Raw genomic sequence first — 23,705 nt, 5'->3', positions numbered from 1 at the left:
TTACCATGCAAGTGGCACCAGCTGACACCTTCTGGGCCTGCCACTCTGGCCCAACCACAGACTGGCATTTCTGCCAGAGCCGGGACAGAATGGGGACAAACACCCATTTGTTTCGTCCCCACCCATTTCCTGCTCCATTACTTCACAGGCCCTAGAAATTCTCCAGGTCGGGAGTGCCCTTCCTCAGAGAGCAGAGGGGCTTCCCTGGGATACTTTCCTACCCCTGCTGCTTTGACAAACCCCCCCCCCCCCAACCCCCGGGCACATAGGAAGGACTATATAAAAATGTGTGTCAGAGAGGACGATGTTCAAATAGACGTACCACCCCCCTCCCACATCCATCCAGCATCACCTGGGCAGAGAGAAGGTCCAGATGGGCATGGGGGGTGGGATGGGCTGTGACCAGCTTGGAAAGCAGAAAAGGCAAAGCTCAGAGATTCCCTCCAAGGGGAGGAGCTGAGTTGGGCTTTTCTGATACAGGTCAGAAGACTCTGGGGGCCCCTGTGATATCTGGCCCTCTTCTCAGACCCACCTTGGACCTTCTAGGTATAGCTTGAGGTGGGAGGGTGGGGACTGTGTCTCAAAGGCTGTGGGAACCTGAGTTAATGGGCTGGCTCTGTGGCAAGCCCTGCGTCGGCCCCAAGCAGACATCTATTCTGGCCGAGATGGGGAAGATCTGATCATGTGGTGACATCTGAGAGGCAGGGCTGGTTGGCAGGTATGGGACGAGGCAAAGGAGGGTCTGGCAGAGATGAGAGGGGTAAAGGCCAGGGAAGCCTGGTGTGGGCCCCCCCCCCCCCACTTGGGCCCGCTTCCTGCCACTTGCCAATCTGGACAACATTCCAGAAACCTCTTCTGCCTCTCACAGATCAGCTGTGCCCGAGGGGAAAGTTCTCTAGGCAAAGAGCTCCTGGAAGGGCGCTGGCAGCAGGTGGGGCACTTTTCATTGACGAGACTTCTTATCTGGGGTTCCCTGCGTTCCAGCAGGTCAGAATGTGCCCTGCTACTCTCTGCAAGAGGACCCAGTTATTTCCTTGAAAACACCTACTAGTTAAGGGAAATCGTCCTGGCGGGCTGACCTTCCAGCGGCAGCTTGGAGCCTGTCTTGTCTGAACTGAGACTGGCCACCAGTTCAGGGATGGCCAGACGGTCGGGGGAAGTCCAGACTTGGGCAGGAGGGCGTGTGCAGACGTGGACCATACCGGTTAGTTCCAAGGGTCTCTCAGCTCAAGCCCGCCCTTGTGTGGTTTGTTCTGTGATGTGGGCTGGAACTCTGCAGGCCACAATTCCCAGCCCCCTTAGAAGTTGGAGTTTTGCTAGGTTCTGGCATTGGTGGGGGCCTGGAGGGGGCCTGGGATGGGAGGAGGGTGGTGGGGGCTTCCTGTTGGCTGGTCTGGGTCCTGTCACTGTCACTCTGGCAGCAGCAGCAGCCGTTGGCTCCGACCCCAAGGTCCCCGTGCCCCTCCTCAGAGGCCTGAGAACCAGCCAGGCAGGGTTTCCTCTGGATGTCCGAGCACTGGCCACCCTCTCCGGACTCCAGCCACTCCGGGTGCTTATTTCTGGCTGCCTCAGCATCTCCCTTCTACTCTTTCAGCTTTTCAACAACGGCATAAACAAGTCCCTGTGTCGAATCCCCTCTGCGTGCAGTACCCACTGTGGTTTCTGCTTCTTCCTACACCCTGACGGCCGAGCTCCATTTATGGATCTCCTTGGCTAATCTCCCTTTGCCCCATTAGGCATCAAACTCCAGAAGGCAGGGGTCGTGTCTGCCTTCGTCATCTTTATATCCCCATGCTTGGCACAGAGTAGGCGCTCAATAAATACTTGTTGAGTGACTACGTGGCATTGAGGTATGGCAGTCCCCTCTTTTCTTACAGCCTGATGGCATGTATTTGTTAACTGCCTGGTCACAGGAAGTCCTTGTCCGAACAAGCGAACATCTAATCCCTCGATCCAAACCATTCAAGAATGCCAAGCCCCTGCCTTGAGTCAGCGTATCCTAAAGGCTACCTAGTTCCTGGAGCCTTTGGCAATGGGGGGCTGTGCATCCTGGCTTTTCTCTCTTTCCTATCTTGGGAAATACCCTTTGTTAATACCTTCTTAGCAGTGGTAGCATCTCAGTAAATAGCTGTTGGTTCACAGCTGGAAGTTTCTCACAAGAGACCCATACTTTCTACGAAGAGGTCTGGATGACAAACAATAATAAAACACGTGGGCTCACATTTCTGGAGCAGTTGCAATGTGGTATTGTCTTCTGGGAATGTCCTTACTGAGACCCCAGGGCTGTCTTACGAGATCTTTGCTGTTACTTTCTCCATTGTTGAGGCTCAGAGTGGTTAAGTAATCTGCCCAGGGTCTCACAGCAATTAAGTAGCACAGCCAGGCTCTCCACCTTGTTCTGAATGACTCCATTTTACTGAACCTGAACACACTGGGGGCCTCCAGGGTAAGGGTGGGACTGGTGCAGGGAGGCTAAAGCGGGTCTAAACAACTCGGGGAGGTTGACATCGACCACTTCCCACATTGCCCCTCCTGTCCTTCCCTCCCAGGGCCTGGCTCTTTCCCAGCCCCACTCTGTAATCCTCCTTCCCTGTTCCATGTTGTCCCTTGCAGGGGGCCTCCTGGGGCATTATGGTGGGAATCAGTGGCACCCTGGGCATGGAGGTGGTTAGTTCCCTCATCCTGCAGGAGCGGGTAGGGGGAGGCCAAATGGGGGTGAGGCAGGGGGTGCAGGGAGGGACAGAAGCAACAAGGATGAAATAAAATGGGCAAACTGAGCTTACTTTTGAGTAAACACTCCCCACAGTATGGAGAATTGAAAGGGAAGCACAGAAAAACAAGGGAAAGGATTTCTCCCTTTGAAAACCCAGCTTTAGGGGCGCCTGGGTGGCGCAGTCGGTTAAGCGTCCGACTTCAGCCAGGTCACGATCTCGCGGTCCGTGAGTTCGAGCCCCGCGTCGGGCTCTGGGCTGATGGCTCAGAGCCTGGAGCCTGTTTCCGATTCTGTGTCTCCCTCTCTCTCTGCCCCTCCCCCGTTCATGCTCTGTCTCTCTCTGTCCCAAAAATAAATAAACGTTGAAAAAAAAAATTAAAAAAAAAAAAAAGAAAACCCAGCTTTAAGGGGATGTCACGACAGAGGGGAGGGCACCTGCCCTGAGCCAGGCCTGATGTGAGCCCTGACTCCTTCTCTCAGCCTCCGCAGTAACTTCAGTCGGCACAGGTGACCAGAAACCGCTTGAGGGCCAGCAGGTTTTCGGACAGGTTTTTACATATAAACAGAGTAAAAGAAGAGGCAGGCTGAAATTACGGTAAAGCTGGGGATTGTGTTTAAGCAAGACATAACGGTGACCTTTCTCAGCTGGAAGATTCTGGAATGAGCTTCTAGGGGCATCACAGTGTTTCCCTCTGGCCACAGTGCAAGCGAATTAAGAAGCTGAACACATCAGGGGCGCCTGGGTGGCGCAGTCGGTTAAGCGTCCGACTTCAGCCAGGTCACGATCTCGCGGTCCGTGAGTTCGAGCCCCGCGTCGGGCTCTGGGCTGATGGCTCAGAGCCTGGAGCCTGTTTCTGATTCTGTGTCTCCCTCTCTCTCTGCCCCTCCCCGTTCATGCTCTGTCTCTCTCTGTCCCAAAAATAAATAAATGTTGAAAAAAAAAATTAAAAAAAAAAAAAGCTGAACACATCAAACACCAGTGTGTCCGAATTGTTTCATCTTTTAACTGGCTGACTCCAGAAATCTTCTTAGCTGTTTCTTTTTTAATTAGTTAAAACATCGAATCAATTAAGTTAACTAGTGAAAGGTTTAAAATCAAAAGACTTCCTTGGACTCTGTTTCATAGAACACTCCCTGGGTCACAGTCGCCTGGGTCAGCTCTTGGCATCCCCCTGTCATCTTGTAAAAAAGATGAGTCAACTCACGCCAGGCAGGTAATCAGGTAATCAGCGCCCCCCCCCCCCCCACACTCCCCGCCCGCCCCCAACTATGTGCACGCTGAAGAGCTGGGCCTGGGTCATCAGGAGCTGGGGGGTGTGGTGCTGTGAGTCACCTGGTTGCCAGCCTGCCCCGCTTGGGCACCAGCCGGCTCACACACTCTCTGAACGAAAGCCGGATGGAATACACCACGTCTGCTCTCACCTTAAAATGCACTGATTCGCCCTCGAAGATCACATTTTGAAATTAACATCGTTTTCACATGGGAAATCTGAATTCAATGGCAAACCGAACAAAACACGAATTTTAAAGTTAAAATCTAAAAAAAAAAAAAAAAAAAAGTCTCCTCCGTCGCTGGTGGGGACATAAAATGGCACAGGCACTCTGGAAAAACAGTTTGTCAGTTTCTTAACAGGAAGTAGGCAAACACTCACGATACGACCCGACAGTCACACTCGGGCGTTCTCCCAGGGAGGTGAAAACAACATCCACACTAAAGCCTGCATGCGAACGTTCACACAGCTTTATTTAGAATAGCTAAACACTGTAAGTAAGTGCCTAAAATGTTTCTCAATGGGCCCATGGTTAAAGAAACCACGGCATGTCCCTGCCCTGGGATACTAGGAGCAATCACAGGAAGGAACTGCTGGCACACCCCCCCACAGCTTGGGTGCCCCTCAGGAGGGTTCTGAGGCATGGAAGAGGCCAATCTGTAAAGGCCACATGCTCTATGGCTCCATTTATTTATATAACTTACTTGAAATGACAAAATTATAGCGATGGGATTAGTGGTTTCCGGGGGTTCTGGGGGGGGCGGCGGTGAGGGAGGACAGGGTGGGTTGGGGGGACTATAAAAAGCAAGCAGGAGGAAGATCTCTGTGGTGATGGAACAATTTTGTATCTTGACTGCGGTGCTGACATGAGTCTACATGCGTGAGAAGACGGCACAGAAGTGTGGACATATTTTACCAACGTCATTTACCTGGTTTTGATGGGACCAGTGTTATAAAAGATGTAATCACCGGCGGGGCGGGGGGGGTGCGTAGGGAGCTGGGGGAGACCTCTCTGAGCTATATCTGTAACTGCCTATGAATCTCTAACTACTGCAAAATACATGTTTTTCAAATGTGCATTTTAATGTTAAAGAGTCTAAGATAAAGCAACTTAGGCAAAGACCTGTAGGTTCCTGGTAGGGAACATGGAAAATTCTTTTGGAATCTATGCCACCCTAGTTTGTCGTTGTCATGATTGCAAAAGAGCCCGACTGCTTGCTGCTGGCAGTCGGGGTGGCAGGGGGGCCTCAGGGGAGCCTAGGGGAAGAGCTCAGGGCCTCATTGGAGGTCCTCCTTAGTTCTGTTCTCCTTGTATTTTGGGCCCCTCATTTCCATGGAAAGGCCCTGGGCACAGACCCTGCTCTCCAGATGTCACAGTGGGTGTTTAGGAAACCACCACCACCTCCACTCTGGGCCACCCCCACCACGGACTACATCTGCATCTGGGTATGGATTTCACTTGCTCTGCCCCTTTTTGCTGGCCTGAGCTCCTGGTTTTAGAACGCACGCTCTGGACTCATGTCCTTAGAAAAACACATGTGTGTCTATGATGCCTCATGCCCCCAGACTGAGAATCTTCTGGGACTCCAAGGCCTGGTGCTCCGGTGTCAGCCCCGGTGTGTGGCAGTGGGCAGCATGCCCAGGTGACCAGGGACAGAGGCGTTTCTGCTAGGCTGATCTCGCCCTCCTCTCCAGCCCAGCACGTGTGCTGCTCAATGGGATCAGAACCAACCGACCAACTTGACCTTCTCCGTCCTCTCCCATTTACCTCCCCATCCCTGGCCCAATATGAAGCAAACACACTTGATTCTGTAGTTCATGCTTGGAATGCTCATTTAAGGAAGAGGCAGGTGCAGAATAGCATGTGCAGAATAACCCCATTAAATCCATATTTATGCGTGTATATATATATAATATAATAATATATAATTATATATATAATTATATATAATAATATATAAATATAATCCATATTTATGCATATATATAAATTAAATAAATTAAGTTATTTATTAAAATATATTATAAAATATATTATTTAATATATTAAAGTATATTATTAAAATAAATAAATTAAATCCATATTTATGCGTGTATATATATACACGCATAAATATGGATTTAATTTATTTCTGCATTTTCTAAGTATTCCCACGATGAATAAGGATCACTTGTGAATTAAAACTAAAGTTGTCATGCAGAAACACCAGACAAGGCCGAATGAAAGGACATTCACAAAGTAACTGATCAGTACTCTTCAAAAGTGTCAAGACAAAGACAGAAGGAGACAAAGGAGATCAGATAAGCAAATGCAATGCGGGATTCTGGACTGGATCCTGGACCAGAGAAATGACATGGGTGGGGAAATCAGCACAATTTGAATGAGGTTTATTAGAACAGTTGAGCAACGGAAGTATCAGTGCTAATTTCCTGATTTTGATAGTTAAATTAGGTAAGATGTGGACCTTAAGGGAAGCTGAGTAAAGAGTATATGGGAACCCTCTGTACTGTTCACGCAGTAACTAAGTCTGAAGTTACTTCAACAGAAAAATAAATGAAAAAAAATCAAGCCAATGATGATATCTCACCCCCTAAGATACTTAAGGCCCCAGAGACCAGCATAAGGAGCCCAGCATCATGGGGTTGGGTCCATGAGAGGCCCCTCTCACTATCACTTCCCCCTTGGGTTTCTCCCTAGTTCTGTAAGCCCTGTCCCTCCAGCCTCCTGCCTTGCTGGTCTCTCCTGGACTCCAAGCCTTTTTCCTTTTCTGGGCTGCCAGCCTGGAAATCCAGCCTGTCTTTTGAGATCCAACACCAAAACCGCCCCCTGAGTGGTATGCCTGGACCTTTCCCCGGCTTGACAAGGTCAGATGGTCTCTCATGCTGGTGTCCCAGCCCAGGACAGTCACAGCCTCAAGCATAGTCTGACTGTGGAGAAGTGCTCGGGAGTCTCTCTCCTGCAGACAGGGAACCTGGGAAGGCGGGCCCTGTACCAGGGGCTTGCAAGATTGACATAAATCATGCGCTCAGTATGCAGTGGTGGACTAACCAGGATCCTGGCAATTCATGTAGTTGTTCTGAGGTGAGGAACACGCCTGGGTCCGGGCACAGAGAACTTTCAGGAGCACTAAGATGTCATCAGTCTGGCAGGATGCCCATACGTATGTCCCCCGGGGTTCAGGCCTGGCAGAAACCTGCCTCTTGGGTGGGGCCTCAGCTGGAGCCACCCAAATGCTGGGCCTGCCTTGCCTGCCTTCCCTTTCTTGGTGCCATCAATGGGCGCGCTTTAATGAGTTTGCCACGGGGTCACTCGATCAGGCCCAGCTTTCGGGCAGATGACACGAGAGGGCTGGTCAGGTCCGACTGAAAGCTGGAACCACTTTCTACCTTTCCCTCCCTGGCCTGGGGCCAGCACTGCCAAATTTAGAGCTGGTGAGAAAATATCACCCATAAGCTAGATATTTCACAAGGTGTTTGAAAAAAACGAAACAAACTCCTTTGCCCTGAATTATTCACTAGACTTTAGTGTCCCCACAAGTAGAAAGGGGACGGTGACAGCCGGCTCAGAGAGGACTGGAGTTTGACTGACACTGTGTATGCAGAGTTCTGCAGACTGGAACACGCGAGCCCCCCCCCCCCCCCAGCCTGCCCCCCGCAGGGATCAGGGCCACCATTCAGCTGTAGGGCACCTCAGAGAGTAAGTTACGCAGTGACACGTTCTAGTGTGCGACCAGGGCGTCTCACACAACTGTTTTATGGCAGATGTTGTCAAAAGCTACCTCCTGAGCAGAGTCTACAAGTCAAAGTTCAAAGTCAGCTGACAAGACAATTAAGAAAATACGGGAAGACCTTCTCTCAGAAGGAAACAGTTCCCCCATTTTGAACTTTAGAAAAGCCGAAACAAGCAAGGAATTGGAGAAAAGAAACCATATAAAAATCCATTTCCAACACCTTCCTGAAGACCCAGGATATTTAAGCAGCATCCTCCCCCTGCTCTTCCCCCCACCCCAGCCCCTCCAATCACCAAGTGGCCTGCTTGTCGCCCGTGGTGGGTTTGTTTTGGAAGGAGGAAACCCACCCATACTGCAGAAGCCAGAGGAGCAGAGGGAGGGATTAGGGACGTTCGGGCTGAGTCTGAGTCGTGGGGGAGATCGGAGACCACATCAACTCTGGCCCGGGTTCCCTTTCTCCAGGGAGTGCTCTCTAGCCACCGGCCAGCTTCTCCCAGGCCCTCCCCTTCTGCAGGTGGCCCACGAGGCAACACTCACCAGCTCCGGCAAGAAGAAGGCGTAGGGGATGGTGAGGAACAGCGAGACCCCCAGCGGCACGTCGGGCGGGGAGTAGCTGGTGGCGGGCGGCGGGTCCGGGGAGGCCATCTCTCACCCAGTGCCTGGTGCCCTTGGCTCCGCAGCAGCTCGCCGGCTCCGCGGGCCCGTCAAATATCACCTCCTGCCCGACACACCCATCGGACGTCGCCTGGGAGGGAGAAAAAAAAAAAAAAAAAAAAAAAAAACGTTCCAGCCGAGCAGGTCCTTCCACTCCCTCCGGCCAAAAGACTCCTCGGTGAAATGCGAATGCGGATTCGGATTTGCATCAGATGGGCCTTGGCCCGCTGGGGCACAGCCTCGGGGCACATTGAGGCAAGGAGGGCGGGAGTCTCTTTTCTTCCTAAGGAATTTTTGAATCCTGGAGCATATTACTGCAGGGGGTGCCAGCTACAGCCACCACGCCTCAACCCTCAATACAGGCCAAGGCAACTCGCCACGACAAAGACTGTTTGTTGAGGACCTACTATGAGCTGAGCTGAGCTAAGCAATCTGTAGGCAACTCTGGCCCTTCCCACAGCCGTGCACAGGGTTATTTCATAGCTTTCCCAAGTAAGGACACTGAGAATCTGTTAGGTCAAGTTAAGGTCACAGAGCTGGTCACTGACAACGCTGGGTCTTATATCCATCTGGCCCTGTTGCCTGGGTCCCTCCCTCCCCACTCCTGGGGGCCACCCTCCATCTCAGACAGAGGGAGAGGAGCCGCACTCACTTTCAGCTGCGGTTCCCAGAGACTTGGCGGTTCCTCACCACCCTCCTGTCTTCTTTGCTCACACAGCGGATGGAAGACTTCTCCCTCTCTAGAAGTCCGCCCCAGCAGGAGAAGGGCTCAGTGGGCTGGGTGCTGCCTCCCTCCTTCCCTGCAGCGGCCCCCAGCCGGTGTCGCCAGGAGCTGGGCTTGGGGCCAGGCAGTTCCTTCCTGCCTTCCGCCCACCCGCTGGCGGATCAGAGGGGCCGTGACCCAGTGGCCAAGCTGCTCCTTTCGCTTTAAAGATAGGTCCTGGGGGCTTGAGTCCTTTTCTTCTCCACCTTAGAGTTGACCACCTGCAGGAAGGCCTGCAACCCCAGAGTCTGCTCGGGGTGCTTGGGGTTGGGGTCCTTTCTCCCCGCCCTCCATGGCCTCAACCTCAGCCCTGGGAGGCCAGTCCGTGAGCTGCTCCTTGGTGAGGAGGGGATGTGGGAAGGGTAGCCTTGTGTGCTGGGGTAACTGGCATCCTCCACAAGAGGCCAGTGTCTGTTCATTAGCAAGAGCGGTGCATTCCAGGGCCTGCCCTCCTGGGTCAGTGCAACAGCCAGCTGGGCCTTTGCCTGGTCTGGGGATAGCCAGCAGAGAGCCAGGGTTTGGATAAATGAAGCCCAAAGCAAAGCATTGCAAGGAGAGGCAAAGAGCACACCGCTAAACCTTAAGCCAGCCTGCTCATGCCCTTCTCCCAGGCCCGTGGAGACCCAGGGAGAAAGTGAGGCCTTAATCCCACCTGCCACTTGTTTGCAGGTGAACTTAAGCTACGCAGGCATCGCCCCAGGAATCCCACCTCTTGCCACCTCTCCTGAAGGTTGTAAGTCAGCCCTGTGCCGCTCTTATGGCATGTAGGATGCTTTGACTTGACCACTGACAGCACGGCATCACGGGAGCAGCTTAGGGAAAGCAAGAAGGAAAACACGGTCCTCAGGATCCTTTCTCATCTATGAAGCAGAGGTCATAATAGAACCTGGGGCCCCTTAGAGGTTGACAGGGTCTGAACCGCTTACACCGCCTGAGGCAATTGGAGTATTAAGAAATGAAGCCGTGACAAAACCAGGTAATAAACGCTGTGGCGTATTTTAAAGATTTTACATCTAACCAAGTGATGTCGTATTATACGTGCCAAAGTCTAGCACACTCTACTTGGGCTATTTGTACGAAAGCTGCAAGGATTCATGATGCATCCCAGGGAGGGAGAGCCCAGAAGGGGCAGAAGTTCAGAGTTGTTAAGAACAGCTTCGACTGGGAAGAAATGGAGAGGCAGCTCATGCATTCCTGAAATGATGCCGAGCTTTGTATCCGTATTCCTGGAGGAGGCGTCCCAAGACACTCTGGGGTGACAGCTGTTCTAACGCACTTCCGGCAACAGTTGTGCTGGAACTCTGTGTCAGGAGACACTTTCCCAGATGCATCGGGTCCTGTAGGGGATCTTCATGGATGGCTTCAGATAATCAAACCACGTTTGCAGTGTGATGCCCCCGCAGCATCTGCGAAGCTCTTGGAGACTGCTCTTTGGTGGTGTCTTCCCCCTGCTGTGTTTGTTTTTTTCCTTTTTTTCTTTTTGGATCCGGGTTCATTTTTTTACTTTATGTCCCCAGACACTTACTACCAACACAACTGTTACGTATTCTATACAGAAAGTTGTATTATCTGAAAACGTATCAGGAAATGACTCTTTACTTTTCACAGAAAATCTCAAAGAAAAATGACTGAGCAAAAGGATGCCTTCGCCATGCTTTCCATCCCATGCAACAAACTTAAGTTTCGTACAGGAAAATGTTTTTTAAGTGAAAGGAAAGTAAAATTTGAAAGCCCAGTCCATGCACCTCTGGGGCTGTGGGTATGAATGCACTTGCAAACAAGGTCAGAAATCTGGTGTGGGGCCGTGGGGGAATGCCAAGCCCAGAAGAGGGGCCTTCCAGACTCTTCTGCGAAGGGTCTGCTGGTTTCCACCTCCTGGGCTGAGAATGAGAGTTAATCCTGAAAGTCTTGCAACAGTGTCTGACGCTGCTGATTACCATCATTGTTGCCTCCATTTTCTCCTTCGTTCGTCGGGGTGGATGCAATGGGATAATCCATATGAAAGTATTTAGGACAGTTCTGGCATAAGGCGGATGCTTAATAAGTATTTGCGTGTTTATCTAATTCTAACCCTGAAATCTCTTCTGGTCCTCCTTCCTTTCCACAACAACAGAACCTCCTCTGTTAATATGTCCATCCGGATCTTAAAAAATAGTTTCACGCTGGGTGTTGCATGGAAACCAATTTGACAATAAATTTCATATATTGAAAAAAAAAATAGTTTCAAAATTGTTTCCATTGATGCATAGTACACTTACAGAAAGAGTGCACAAAACATCCAGACCGGGAAACTTCCGCCCAGAGCACAGAATGTTGCCAGACTCCCAGTACGTTTTTCTTGCCCTCCTCCCTAATCCCTGTTCTCATGATGCCCTAACCCCATAGGCCGTGTCTTGCCTGTTTCTGGATGGATTCCTCTATGTCTGGCGTCTTCCACTCAACATGACATCTGTGAAACTCGTGCATGTAACTGTCTTGTAGCTCACTCCCTGCCTCAGTGATCCACTATAGGAGTAGAAGACACTTTGTCAATCTATGGTTTCTGCACATTGGAGTCCTTTCAATTGGGGTTAAAATTAAGGATACTGCTGGGGTGCCTGGGTGGCTCAGTCGGTTGAGCGTCCGACTTCAGCTCAGGTCACGATCTCACGGTTCATAAGTTCGTGCCCCGAGTCAGGCTCTGGGCTGATGGCTCAGAGCCTGGAGCCTGCTTCCGATTCTGTGTCTCCCTCTCTCTCTGCCCTTCCCCCATTCATGCTCTGTCTCTCTCTGTCTCAAAAATAAATAAACATTAAAAAAAATTAAAAAAAAATTAAGGACACTGCTATGAACTTCTAGAACATGGCTTTTGGAGCATCTGCGTATGCACTTCTATCGGGAATGTCTTAGGAGTAGAATTGTGGGTCACGTGGTATGTGTTTTTTAGCAGATAACATCAAGCTGTTTGACAAAGTGGTTTAAACTACAGTAAAACCTTGGATTGCAAGCAACTTGTTCTCCGAGTGTTCTGCAAGCCGAGCAAACATTTCTAATAAATTGTAACTTGATACGCAAGGGATGTCTTGCAACATGAGTAGTATGTGACGTGGTGGAACATCACATGACCACAACTGAGCCAGTGCCCCAATGCCCCCCTCCGCCCCCGCGTCGCTGCGGGATTGTGGATAATTGTCTCCCATGCTTGGATGCTCGCTCGGTCTCCGACCATGGTGTTTGGCAGAAATAAGTGATTTTTCAGAATGTTGGAAGATGCCCACAGCTGGCACTTTGAACATTTTTGAACATTGACATCTTTTGTCACTTCAAAGCACCTATGGACAGTTCTTTGCTTTTCCATCCAAGACTAAGCTCAGGAATGCTTTGCTTCATTCTAGGTCAGGCTGCCTGCAGGTATAGACCCTTTCCTCTGCTGCCTTCTTGCCAGTTACATTAAATACAGTATACAACAAAAGCTTATTAATACTGTACCGTATTAATCCATGCGAGTGCATACAATGGTCCCCATGCAGAAAAAGGTTGCAAAGAAAGGTGGTAAGAGGAAGATGATTACAGTGGAAGTTAAGAAAGAAATCATCGAGAAGTACGAACGAGGTATGCGAGTGGCTGAAATTGCAAGAGTTTCTAAGAAGTCTACATCTGCACCTTGTCTGCAGAGGAGGAGGAGAAAAGGTGGAGGAATCCCTCACTTCAAACGAGATTAGGGAGATGTGTAAAATGTGGGAAACAGTGTAAAATGTAGAAAAGCACCACCCGAATAAGGCTGTAGCAGTATGAGCAGTGAATCTGTTTAACGATGATGCAATATTACATTTCTGTGAAATCCTCAAAAGGAGGCAAAAGCAAGTGTCATTGGATAGCCTCCTTGTTAAAGTTGCACGAAAAGAAAAAGATTCCATTGAGCCAATAGAAATCAGTGATTCCGTTAGTGATTGTGAAAGTCGTCCTGCACAATAACCCTCTTCTTGTCTCCCTCCCACCAGCCATGAAGGCTTTCAAAGGTAAGTGCAAGGTAACTTACTTTTCTTTATATCTTCTATTTTCTTTATTATTTTGTATTATCTTACAGTATTGTAACCTTTTTTATATGAATATTTTTGGGTTGTGGAATGAATCATCTGAGTTTCCATCGTTTCTTATGGGGAAATTCGCTTTGCTATATAAATGCTTTGGATGACGAGCATGTTTCCGGAACAAATTATGCTCGCAAACCAAGGTTTTACTGTATTTATGTTCCCACCACCGATGTGTGCAAGAACTGCTCCTTGTAATTGATGTTTGCATGTATATTATAACACATTTGGGGGTTGCATTTTTCCACCCCTTAATTTATTTTTTAATTTGGTTTATTTATTTATTTATTTTTTTTTTATTTTTTTTTCAATGTTTTTTATTTATTTTTTTGGGACAGAGAGAGACAGAGCATGAACAGGGGAGGGGCAGAGAGAGAGGGAGACACAGAATCGGAAACAGGCTCCAGGCTCCGAGCCATCAGCCCAGAGCCTGACGCGGGGCTCGAACTCACGGACTGCGAGATCGTGACCTGGCTGAAGTCGGATGCTTAACCGACTGCGCCACCCAGGCGCCCCTTTAATTTGGTTTATTTTTGAGAGAGAGAGGGAAAGAGAGAGAGAAAGAGAGAGCGAGCAAGGGAGGAGCAGAGAGAGTGGGAGGGAGACACAGAATCTGAAGCAGGCTCCTGGCTCTAAGCCGTCAGCACAGAGGGGCTCAAACTCACAAACCGGGAGATCATGACCTAAGCTGAAGTCGGATGCTTAACTGACTGAGCCACCCGGGCACCCCTAACCATTTTACTTTCAACTTACTTTTATAACTATATTTACATGTTTTTATTCTGTGGTTATGCTTTAGTTGGGTCTTTTTTCTTTTAAAATCCATCCTGGAGTTTGCTGCCTTTGGTGTGTTTTTGACTATTTCGACTGGATGTAATTGTTGATATGTTTGGATTTAGGCCTACCATTTTATTTTTGTTTTTTGTTTGTTGGCTCTGTGTTTCATTTCTTTGTTTCCTCTGCCCTGCATTCTTTCAGACTTTTGGAATATTTTTAGTGGCCACTTTGGCTCATGTATTGAGTTTTGACTACGCCTCTTTGTACCCTTTGTTTAGAAGTCTGCTCTAGGAGTTACGACACTCACAGTTAACTTTCCGGTCTACTCAGAATTAATATTTTGTCCCTTCCAGTGGGATGCAGAAACCTTACGACCGTGTAGGCGCCTTTACCCTCTTGTTTTTCCATCACATCGTCATGTGTGTTCTATACACATAAATTCAAACCCTACCAGACAATCCTATGACTTTTGCTTTCAACTATCGCACATATTTTAAAGAACTTAAGAGGAAAAAAAATGGAGTCCATTCCATGAATGGTTTCATTTTGGTTATCAGAGTTTTTATTCCCCAAACTTCAATTCCATTCTTTTTGTATCGTCTGTTTCTATGATGAGACTATCTTTCTATTCGTTTCAAGATTTGCCCATATTTCTTGGAGCATGATTAGGATACTTGCTTTAAGGTCTCGATTTGAACCCTTGGGTCATCTCAGAGTTGCCCCTTGATGGTCCTTTTGTCTTTTTCCTTGAGAGATGTGGAGATTTTCCTGGGTCTCCAAATATCATGTAATTTTGCATTGTATCTGGACATTGTTAATATTGTTATGAAATTATGGGTCTTGTTTAAATCCTATAAAAATGTTGATTTGTTTGTTTGATCAGGCAAATGCCTGGTTAGGTTCAGGCTGCGAGTTGCTCTCTATCATCTCTGGGCTCTAGGTACTGACCAGCGTCAGTTCTATTTTTAAGGCTTTGCAGTGCTATTCCAATCTGCTCGGTGTGTGTGCGCTAGTCTGGGACTTGGGATCAATCTGGGATCCTGGAGCTCAGTTCTCAACCCTTTGGGATGCTGTGTAGGGTCCATTTTTGGGTGAGCTCAGGCATTCATACACCATTTTAGGGAATCACTTTGAGCTCTTCCCTCTCTGTGAACTCCCCAACACTCTCTAATTTCTAGCAGATCCTGCCCCCTTCCCCTCTCACCTTGGTCCTCTGGCTGCAAAGCCAGGATTTTAGTTTCCCTACTCTGCTTTGCCAAAACACACACACACACACACACACACACACACACACACACAATGAGAGTTAGAGGGACAGAGACAGAGACAGAGAGAAAGGGAGAAAAAGCATCAGGGATTTCCCCCATGCTCTTAGGATTCCTGTGGTCAGAGAGAAGGGTTCTCCTCTCTCCGAGTTCTAGTTACCTGTCTGGCTGCCACTGCCTTTCACCACTACTGTCACAGCTGGGGGCTAGGGCAGGAAAGAATGGGAAAGACAAATATAAACAGAGGTTTTCTACTCTGTCTTGGACCAGGACCTGTAGGGCTCTCTTACCCATTCCTCAGACCAGAAATAGAGGGCTCCTTTGGGGGAGGGGTTGTTTTGTTTTGTTTTTTTGTCCGTACCCTGTGCACAGTACTGGGTTTCGCGTTGTCTCTGGTCCACGCCTGGAGATATCAGAGGAGAGAAAATGGGAAAGTCACCACTAGTCTCTATTTGATCAGAACCAAAACGACACCAGCCTGTTTTGATTCTCTGCATAGCACTTATCCCCATCTATCTCTTATGCTTATTGATTCATTTGTATATTGTTTGTCTCCTTGCCCGCCCTGACCCTCCCTAGGATGTTGGCTTCAGGACAGAAGTAATTTTGTTCATATTGAATACGGCCCAGAACACAGTAAGCACTCAATAAATGTTTTCGAATAACTGAACCTACGCTTTCAGTCATAACGACTTTGGAGACAACTGCTCAATTTTTGGGCTCCTCTTCCTCAGCCTCTCTCCCTACCGATAAACTGCCTCATACGTTTTTTCAGAAAAGATTTACTGGTTGCCTGACAAATAAAATGCAGGCCAGGAGAAAGCCGGGGATGCCTGGGGAAAGGATAGCCGGTTGTAGCCACTAAGATTCACCCCATTGCAAGGGTTGGGAGAACCCATTCCAACTTTAACAATGGAGGGAATAGGTTTCCTCAGGGAAGTGAGAGGTTCAAAGGGAATTCTGCCTTCAGGTGAGGCTGGATCCAGGGACTCAAGCAATGCTACCGGGGGTCTAGATCCCCTCTGCCTGTGAGCTCCACCTGTCACTGTCACTGCAGTTGGTTTCACTCTTAACCTCAGTCAGTGCTACCCCCATGTACACACAACTCTAGGCTCTCTCTTCCTGGTGGCAATGTCCCTGCCGCACACAGAGCCTTCAGGTCTCATCTGTCCCACTATCCCAGGCAGGGAATGAAAAGTGCTCTGGTGAGTAAATCTCCTGGGATTTGCTCTCTGCAGGTCCATTCCCAGTCTCCTCACTGGAACAGGGCAATGGGACACGCTGATCTGCTGGGGCCAGTCAGGGACTAGCCCTGGAGCTGGGATAAAAGGGTGTGTGTGTGTGTGTGTGTGTGTGTGTAAGAGGTGCTCCTCTACAAGGGGAAGAGGAATAAAGCTACCAGGAGACAAGTAGATGGATTCTGGGCAGCAAAAGTGCCAACGGCCACTGCAACAACTTTCTGCTGCAGAAAAAGGGGCACAAACAGCTCCCCCCCTTGGTGCTACAGAGATACACGCATCCCACTGGCTCTAGCCTCTGGAATCAGACACAGCCAGATTGCAACTACCGCCTCTACAAGTCAAAGCCACCTCGACTCTCAAATCAGGGAGATAGAATGCACACACCGACAGGCCCAGGCTTGGGAGGAGCTTGCAGTTCATGCTGTTCTTGAGGCCATCAGGCAGAACAGAGTCTGGCTCCCGGTGTCTCCGGCGTCTGGGCAGGCACAGAACATTTCAGGGTTAAAGGGTAACTTTGAGGAAAGAGGAAGGATGCAACGGGATCATGTTTGGGTCATCCGGAGATACCTACCTGGAGGAGAGCTCAGAAAGCTTGGAGCCTTTTTCCGCTATCACCCAAAGTGGCCTCTTCGAAAGGACAAAGTTCTGCGGAGTTAAACTTTGCCGGCAAAGTCAGACACAGGAGAGCAGGGTAAGGTCCAGTCTGTCTCCAGGGCGTGAGAAATGGGCTAAGCAACAGACACGCCATCCTGAATTTGAGCTGTATGCCATGAATGATTTTTGTTTTCTATTCCTGTCTGCAGACGTGCCTGCCCTCGTCTGGTGCGTCATCGAGGCGTCGTAAAGCCCGAGGCCTCCATTTTCCTACGTGAGACAGCATAGCCCTTCACTCTGCCTCCACCCGCCCTCCCCACCCAAACCTATTTGACTACTGCGTTCACCTATCAGGGGTTCAGATGGCAAGTCTGGATGTCGAGAGATACTAGGTTGTCAAATCCACGTGTTCCTGAGTTTCAGAGCGAAGGGTGGGAGTTCAGACAGTGAGGCATACAACCAAATGTGGATGGGAAGCTAGTCGGTCCCCAAGGGTCCGACAGTGGAGTTGACGGAGAGAGGATGCAGCTAAGGAGAGATCACTACACCCACCCCTTACTTGCACCTGCTGCAGTGCTGTTAACCTTCCGGGCCCCAGTAGGGTTGGAATGCTGGTAGAACAGCAACAACAAAGGCTCTTCTAACAGTCTGTGCTCTTCCTCTGTGGTTCTTGTGTTGATTGCTGTCCACTTCGTGCATAGTAAGTTAGGACAGGGATCATGTGAGGGCTGCTCTCCCCGTGTCCTCCAAGCCGAATGCCGGGCCTGGAGCATAGTAGGTGCTCCGTGAATACGTGCTGAATGAGTAAAGGAACAGATCGTGATAAAACTCAGGCACGGTGCCTTAGGTAGGTGGGGCTGGGTCTCCGATTCTCCGCTTTGAGCAAACAGAACCCAGCGCAGCTAGGTGACAGCTCTCTCTGATCGCCTCCACGCCCCCAGAGAACCTCCCAACTTGGAAGGCTTCGCAGGAGAGGAAGTGGGGCCAGTTCACGCGAAGGATATCCTCTAATGCTGCGAACTGACAAAGCCTTCAGCTGCTGGATGACACTTCCTGCTCCCTCCCTCTACTGATGGGATTCCCAGATGCTACCGGGTTGGCAAGTTAAACCTGCTCTGTTTGCGTGTGGTAGTATATACTTCAAATGGTTCCTCGCGAGTTGCTCTGGCCTCATCCCTTGCACCATAAGAAGCCCTCAAGACTGGGATTGTACCTGCTATTTGGTACATACCCCAACCCCTCACCATCCAGCCCGTGAGGGAATCGCAACCTTTTTCACCTCCAGCGGATCTGATGGATATGACACGCCATCAATTACAAGAGGCTGGGAGGTTGGAGAGGAGAGGGCCATGTAGCTTCCAGTTTCAAATCCCCTCCCTGCCCCCCCACCATGGTTCTGCTGCGGGGAGTCCCCCTGGCCTCCCAGGCAGGCAGCACATTCGGGGTCACTAGGCAAAGGCCTGTTGCTGCCCCCCTCCCCCCCCAAGGCGTTCACAATTAACTCAGTGATGCCAGGTCACACTTCTTGAAACAGACCCCAGGACTCATTTCCAGGATGTTTTTGGCTGCCTGACAACCGCTTCCTGTTTTGGAAGTAGAAAGTGACATTAAAAAAGCCAGGGAGGTTTTATTGTTTTTTTTTTTTTCTTTTCTTTTTTTTTTTTTTAAGATTCCATTGACTGAAGAGATCATGTGGCGTCTCTCTCGATGGCAGAGATGCGCCCGCTCGCCTGAGGAACTGTCCCCTCCTCATAGACTAACTGGCTTCTTGCCTTACTTTTTGACCTAATCATTTCTGAAACTACTTTCTCTCAGGTTCCCCCAGTTTCCTCCTGTGTCAGAAACTACGAAGTCGCCCCCATTTGTTAATCATGACACGTTTCAAATGAACACGGAACACAGCCTGGAAACATCTAGTAAAGAAAGCTTGTGCTCTTTGTGTGTACTTTCGCTGAAAGGAATTCACCAGCAATATTTTCTTTCGTTCAAAATGCCCAACCTCTGGCGTAATGCTGAGTGATTAAGAAAATAAACAAGTAGAATAAGGAATCAAGGATTCTACAAAAAAAAAAAAAAAAAAAAAGAGCTTCACAATGGCAAGTCACATGGTTGCATGTACCTTCAAATAAGACTGCAGGGGCCTAAGAGGAGGCAACTCAGTGACAGAACGGGGAAAAGTCCCTGCACACACTGTCACTACCTCCATTTGGAAAGGCAGGAGCCTCCTTCAAGCAGAAGCTGGGGAGGGCCTTGGTCCCTGAGAGAGGGAGGCGGCACCTGGGGAAGAGGTTGGGGCAACTGCATCGGGATGGCCATAAGAATGGTGTCTGGACATTCAGCTGCCCTCATGGCACAAAGGGCAGAGGGAGAGAAGCTCCGGAAAATGGCTCTTGGAGATCCAGTGACATCTCCTTTTCAAGGCCAAGTTCCCTTGTCAGATTTGTGGCTGGGAACCCTTTCATACCATGTTCGTTTCTGAGATGAAGGCCCAAGCGGAGTTTAGATTAAGGGTTTAGGGCAAGCTAACTAAGATGAAGGTGAGGAGTTTCAGAATACGGCGGATCTCCATAAGTAAGGGCCTCTTGTAAGGCAGCGTGTGGCCTGCAAAAGTACCTCAGTTGGGCCTCTGGCCATGTAGGTGAAACTCTGATTATGTTTTTCTTGAAGCAACCTTCTCACGCTTTATTTGCACATGCGATTCCTCAATGTTTGTTCTGATGAGAGGAGTATCTTAGGTTGCAGAAAATTATACATGATCTTTACTTGGTATATTGTCTGTGCTACTTAGTAGCTCTGTCTTTGGACCAAACGCTTCTCCTGCCTGGCCTGTCTCTCCAGCAGTAATACAGGAACAAATCAGTGCCTGCCTCCCACAGTGGCTGTGGGCATTAAACCTAGTTAACTGAGGATACGTGTACAAGGCACTCGATAAATGCCAGAAGTACTATGACTATTAACAGTGAAGGCTTGGGACAATTCACCAGCAGCCACAAGTTTATCTGAAATGCAACAAAACCTTTGTTCTCTGACATAGGGGCAGGTTGTCTCATTCCTCAAAGCCTGAAAGGTTTTTGTTCTTTGTTTTTGAAAGAGCACCAACATGGACTTGAAACGGCAAAACTAGATCCTGCTTTTATATCTAATTAGGATAAATCACATTCAAATATTAGACTGAATCAAATGATTCATAGCATAAATTTCTCCAATTCCTCCATTTCACAACGTAGGTTTTATTAGCAATAATCATACATTTATATGTTCTGGATACTAGACTCTTATCAGACATATGATTTGCAATTATCTACTCCCATTCTGTGGACTGTATTTTCATTTTCTTTTTTTAGATCATTTTATTTTTTTCATCATGATAAGTGTACTCTTTAGTCTCCATCCCCTATTTCCCCCATCTTCCCAACTCGGGTACCCATCATTTTGTTTCCTTTAGTTTAGTCTATTTCTTGGTTTGTCTCCTTTTTTTCCTTTTGCTCATTTGTTTTCTTAAGTTCCACATGAGTGAAATTATATGGTATTTGTTTTCTTCTATTTCCCTCAGCATTATGCTCTCTAGATCCATCCATGTTGTTGCAAATGGCAAGATTTTGTTCTTTTTTATGGCTGAATAATATTCTACTATGTGTGTGTGTGTATCTTTTTTTAAATGTTTATTTATTTTTGAGAAAGAGAGACACAGCATGAGCAGAGGAGGGGCAGAGAGAGAGAGGGAGACACAGAATCCATAGCAGGCTCCAAGCTCTGAGCTGTCAGCACAGAGTCCGACGTGGGACTTGAACTCATGAACCATGAGATCATGATCTGAGCTGAAGTCAGATGCTTATATGACTGAGACACCCAGGTGCCACCCACATCTTCTTTATCCATTCATCCATCAATGGACACGTGGGCGCTTCCATAGTTTGGCTATTGTGAATAATGCTGCAATAAACATGGGGTGCATGTATCCCTTCAAATTAGTGTTTTTGTATTCTTAGGGGAACCCTCAGTGGAATTACTGGATCGTAGGGTAGTTATGTTTTTAGTTTTTTGAGGAATATGCATACTGTTTTCACAGTGGCTGTGCTAGTTTGCATTCCCACCAACAGTGCATGAGACTTCCTTTTTCTCCACATCTACACCCACACTTGTTGTTTCTTGTGTTTTTGATTTTAGCCATTCTGACAGATGTGAGGTGATATTTCATCACAGTTTTGATTTGTATTTCCCTTATGATCAGTGATGCTGAGCATCTTTTCAAGTGTCTGTTGGCCATCTGTGTGTCCTCTTTGTAGAAATGTCTGTTCATGTCTTCTGCCCATTTTCAAATTGGATTATTTATTTTGGGGGTATTGAGTTGCATCAGTCCTTTATATGTTTTGGATACTAAGCCTTTATTGGATATCATTTGCAAATATCTTCTCCCATTCAGTAGGCTGTCTTTTAGTTTTGTTGCTTCCTTTGCTGTGCAGAAGCCTTTTATTTTGATGTAGTCCCAACAGTTTATTTGTATTTTCACTTTCTTGAATGATCATAAATTTAGCTTTTGATAAAATCTTGCTTTTATAGAAATCTATGGATATAGTCAACTTAAATTTAAGTTACTTGGTTCTTGAAAACAAATTTCTCTAAATTTTGATAACGCTATTTCCTTATGAAATGTATTTTATTGTATTCACACATATTCAAATTCTCAGGTTAAGTATTTTGTACAGAATGTGGTTGTACAAAAAAGAATAGAGCCTAAGTTACAATGGAATGGTCACTTTTGGTTCTGTCCTTTTATTCAGGAGGATCCATCGAGGAGGGTCCATCGATTCAGTGGGAAGCTGAGGGTCAAGGGCCACCACCGTCAGGCTGTGTTCTTTCTTAACTCACCCAAGAAGTCATAGGTCTGCTCTGAAATGTCAAAAGGTTCGTGGACTCCATGTGGCGAAAGCAGAGCTTGCAGACCACCCTCACCATCCTGGTTTTGCTTCAGGAAGTCGGTGATAACCTTCCACCGGGCAGCCTCTGTCTCCTCTTCTGCCCACCTGTATGGGGGCAGGAGTGTGGAGTGCAGAAGAGGTACCATGCAGTTGTGATACACCAGGAGAAACATGGCCTTCAGGAACTCTTTGTCTCTCTGGGAAAACACCACCGTCAGAAATAACTGTGAGTGGATCTACATCATTACTTTTTAAGTGTTACATTCTATGAACTCTGTAGACTAAAATCCACCTAAGGGGTGGGACGGAGGGTGCCATTTGTGCCTGCAAGTAATTGGCTCTGAACCAGCTACTCAGTCGGGAAACAGCACTTTCTGAAATGGAAGCAAGCAAGACTCACCGTGGAGGAGAGATAAGCTGTTCTCCCTGAGAGTCTGTGGGTGACTCTTTGAGACCAGGGTGTCTCCTAAGCCCCACTGAGGGTGCCCCACACATGCCATCAAGGACACTGGGGTGCTGAAATCTAATTCTGGTGGTAAGGGTGTGGTTCCAGGTAAACACAACTAAAACACAACGTGAAGGTAGCTGTATCCACTTAATCAGATTATAGCATATCAGAGACAGAGTTAAGTTGTTATAAAAGAAGGGCAGCATGAAATCCAGAGAAAGGAGACCCAAGGAGGAAGAATGTGCAGACTCTCCCCAGATAACAAGAGTACTGCAGTCATAACCAGTCAACCCTGACCCTGGCAAGCTGGGGTGGGACTCTCGGGAAGCACAGCAGTCGGAAGGGGGAGATACTATACACAGCAGATCTGCCCATAGATACTGTTCTCAAAGCAACCATGTGTGAGGGCAATTTCTACAGGCCTGAGGCCCAGCACCTTGTCTACTGCTGTCCTAGAAAAGCATTAAATCTGCCAGTTTCAGCAGAGGTCAAGTGTAGATGGTACTGGTCAGATGGTCTTTGCTCAAATAAGGATGCAATACCGTTTATATATATATATATATACATATATATATATATATATACACACACACACACACACGCGCGCGCACGCGCATATATACAGTGTATGTATATGTATATATCATACATACAGTATATGTATTATATATATTACACATATAATATATATTGTATAAAACACAGCTTATGTTTTGAAAAATTTTTAAGATTTTTACTTTGTTCTCCCATGTTCCTTGCAGATAGTTAACTCTTTAGACTTGAAGTACAGAAACCATGGACCATGAGCCAAATGCAGCCCACTACCTCTGTTTCTAAATAAAGTTTTATAGAAACCCAGCCCCACTCAGATGTTTACAGTAGTCTGTAGCTGCCTTTGTGCTACAATAGCAGAGTTGGGTATTGTAACAGAGACCTTACAGCCTGAAAAGCCAAAAATATTTACTATGTGGCTCTTTACAGAAAAAGTTTGTCAACCCTGGATTAGAGCAGTGAAGCCATTACTCACTGATAAATACAAGTTTTATTTGGTAATCACCAAGCCTCTATGGTAATATAAGCATGAGCCGTGCAGTTTTTAAATGTATTATACAGCTTATGCCAATCTTCTTTTCCCTTCTCCTTACGTGATATAAACTTTGAGAACTAGAGGAATTTTTTTAAATAAGAGGAATCTGATAGCCAACTGGCAACTTTGTTCAGAAACTTCTCCTCAAATAACACACTCACCGGTCTGAAAT

General features: G+C 47.8%; 2 protein-coding genes across 8 annotated transcripts in view; both read right to left on the bottom strand.

Moving 5' to 3' along the window:
• The window catches only part of MALL (mal, T cell differentiation protein like), a 28,550-nt gene extending 19,406 nt beyond the window's left edge, over positions 1 to 9,144 (bottom strand). The window contains exons 1-2 of one of the 3 annotated variants that reach the window (XM_045446929.1): positions 9,022 to 9,144; positions 8,253 to 8,460 (exon numbers count right to left, since the gene is read on the bottom strand). In XM_045446929.1, the coding sequence (XP_045302885.1) occupies positions 8,253 to 8,360 (108 nt within the window). In that variant the 5' untranslated portion in view covers positions 8,361 to 8,460; positions 9,022 to 9,144. The remainder of the gene's footprint in view (positions 1 to 8,252; positions 8,461 to 9,021) is intronic. The other 2 variants (XM_045446927.1, XM_045446928.1) reach the window with 2 other exon arrangements.
• Positions 9,145 to 21,722: 12,578 nt separating this feature from the next.
• Positions 21,723 to 23,705, bottom strand: part of NPHP1 (nephrocystin 1) — a 60,414-nt gene continuing 58,431 nt past the window's right edge. For all 5 annotated transcript variants that reach the window (XM_045446923.1, XM_045446920.1, XM_045446924.1 and 2 more), the window contains one exon: positions 21,723 to 22,195. In XM_045446923.1, coding sequence (XP_045302879.1) covers positions 21,923 to 22,195 — 273 coding nt within the window. In that variant the 3' untranslated portion in view covers positions 21,723 to 21,922. The remainder of the gene's footprint in view (positions 22,196 to 23,705) is intronic.

This window comes from Leopardus geoffroyi, chromosome A3 (assembly GCF_018350155.1).
Source record: "Leopardus geoffroyi isolate Oge1 chromosome A3, O.geoffroyi_Oge1_pat1.0, whole genome shotgun sequence".
Classification (NCBI taxonomy): domain Eukaryota; kingdom Metazoa; phylum Chordata; class Mammalia; order Carnivora; family Felidae; genus Leopardus; species Leopardus geoffroyi.
Note: the sequence above shows the minus strand (reverse complement) of the source record. Positions and strands in the feature narration are given on the sequence as shown.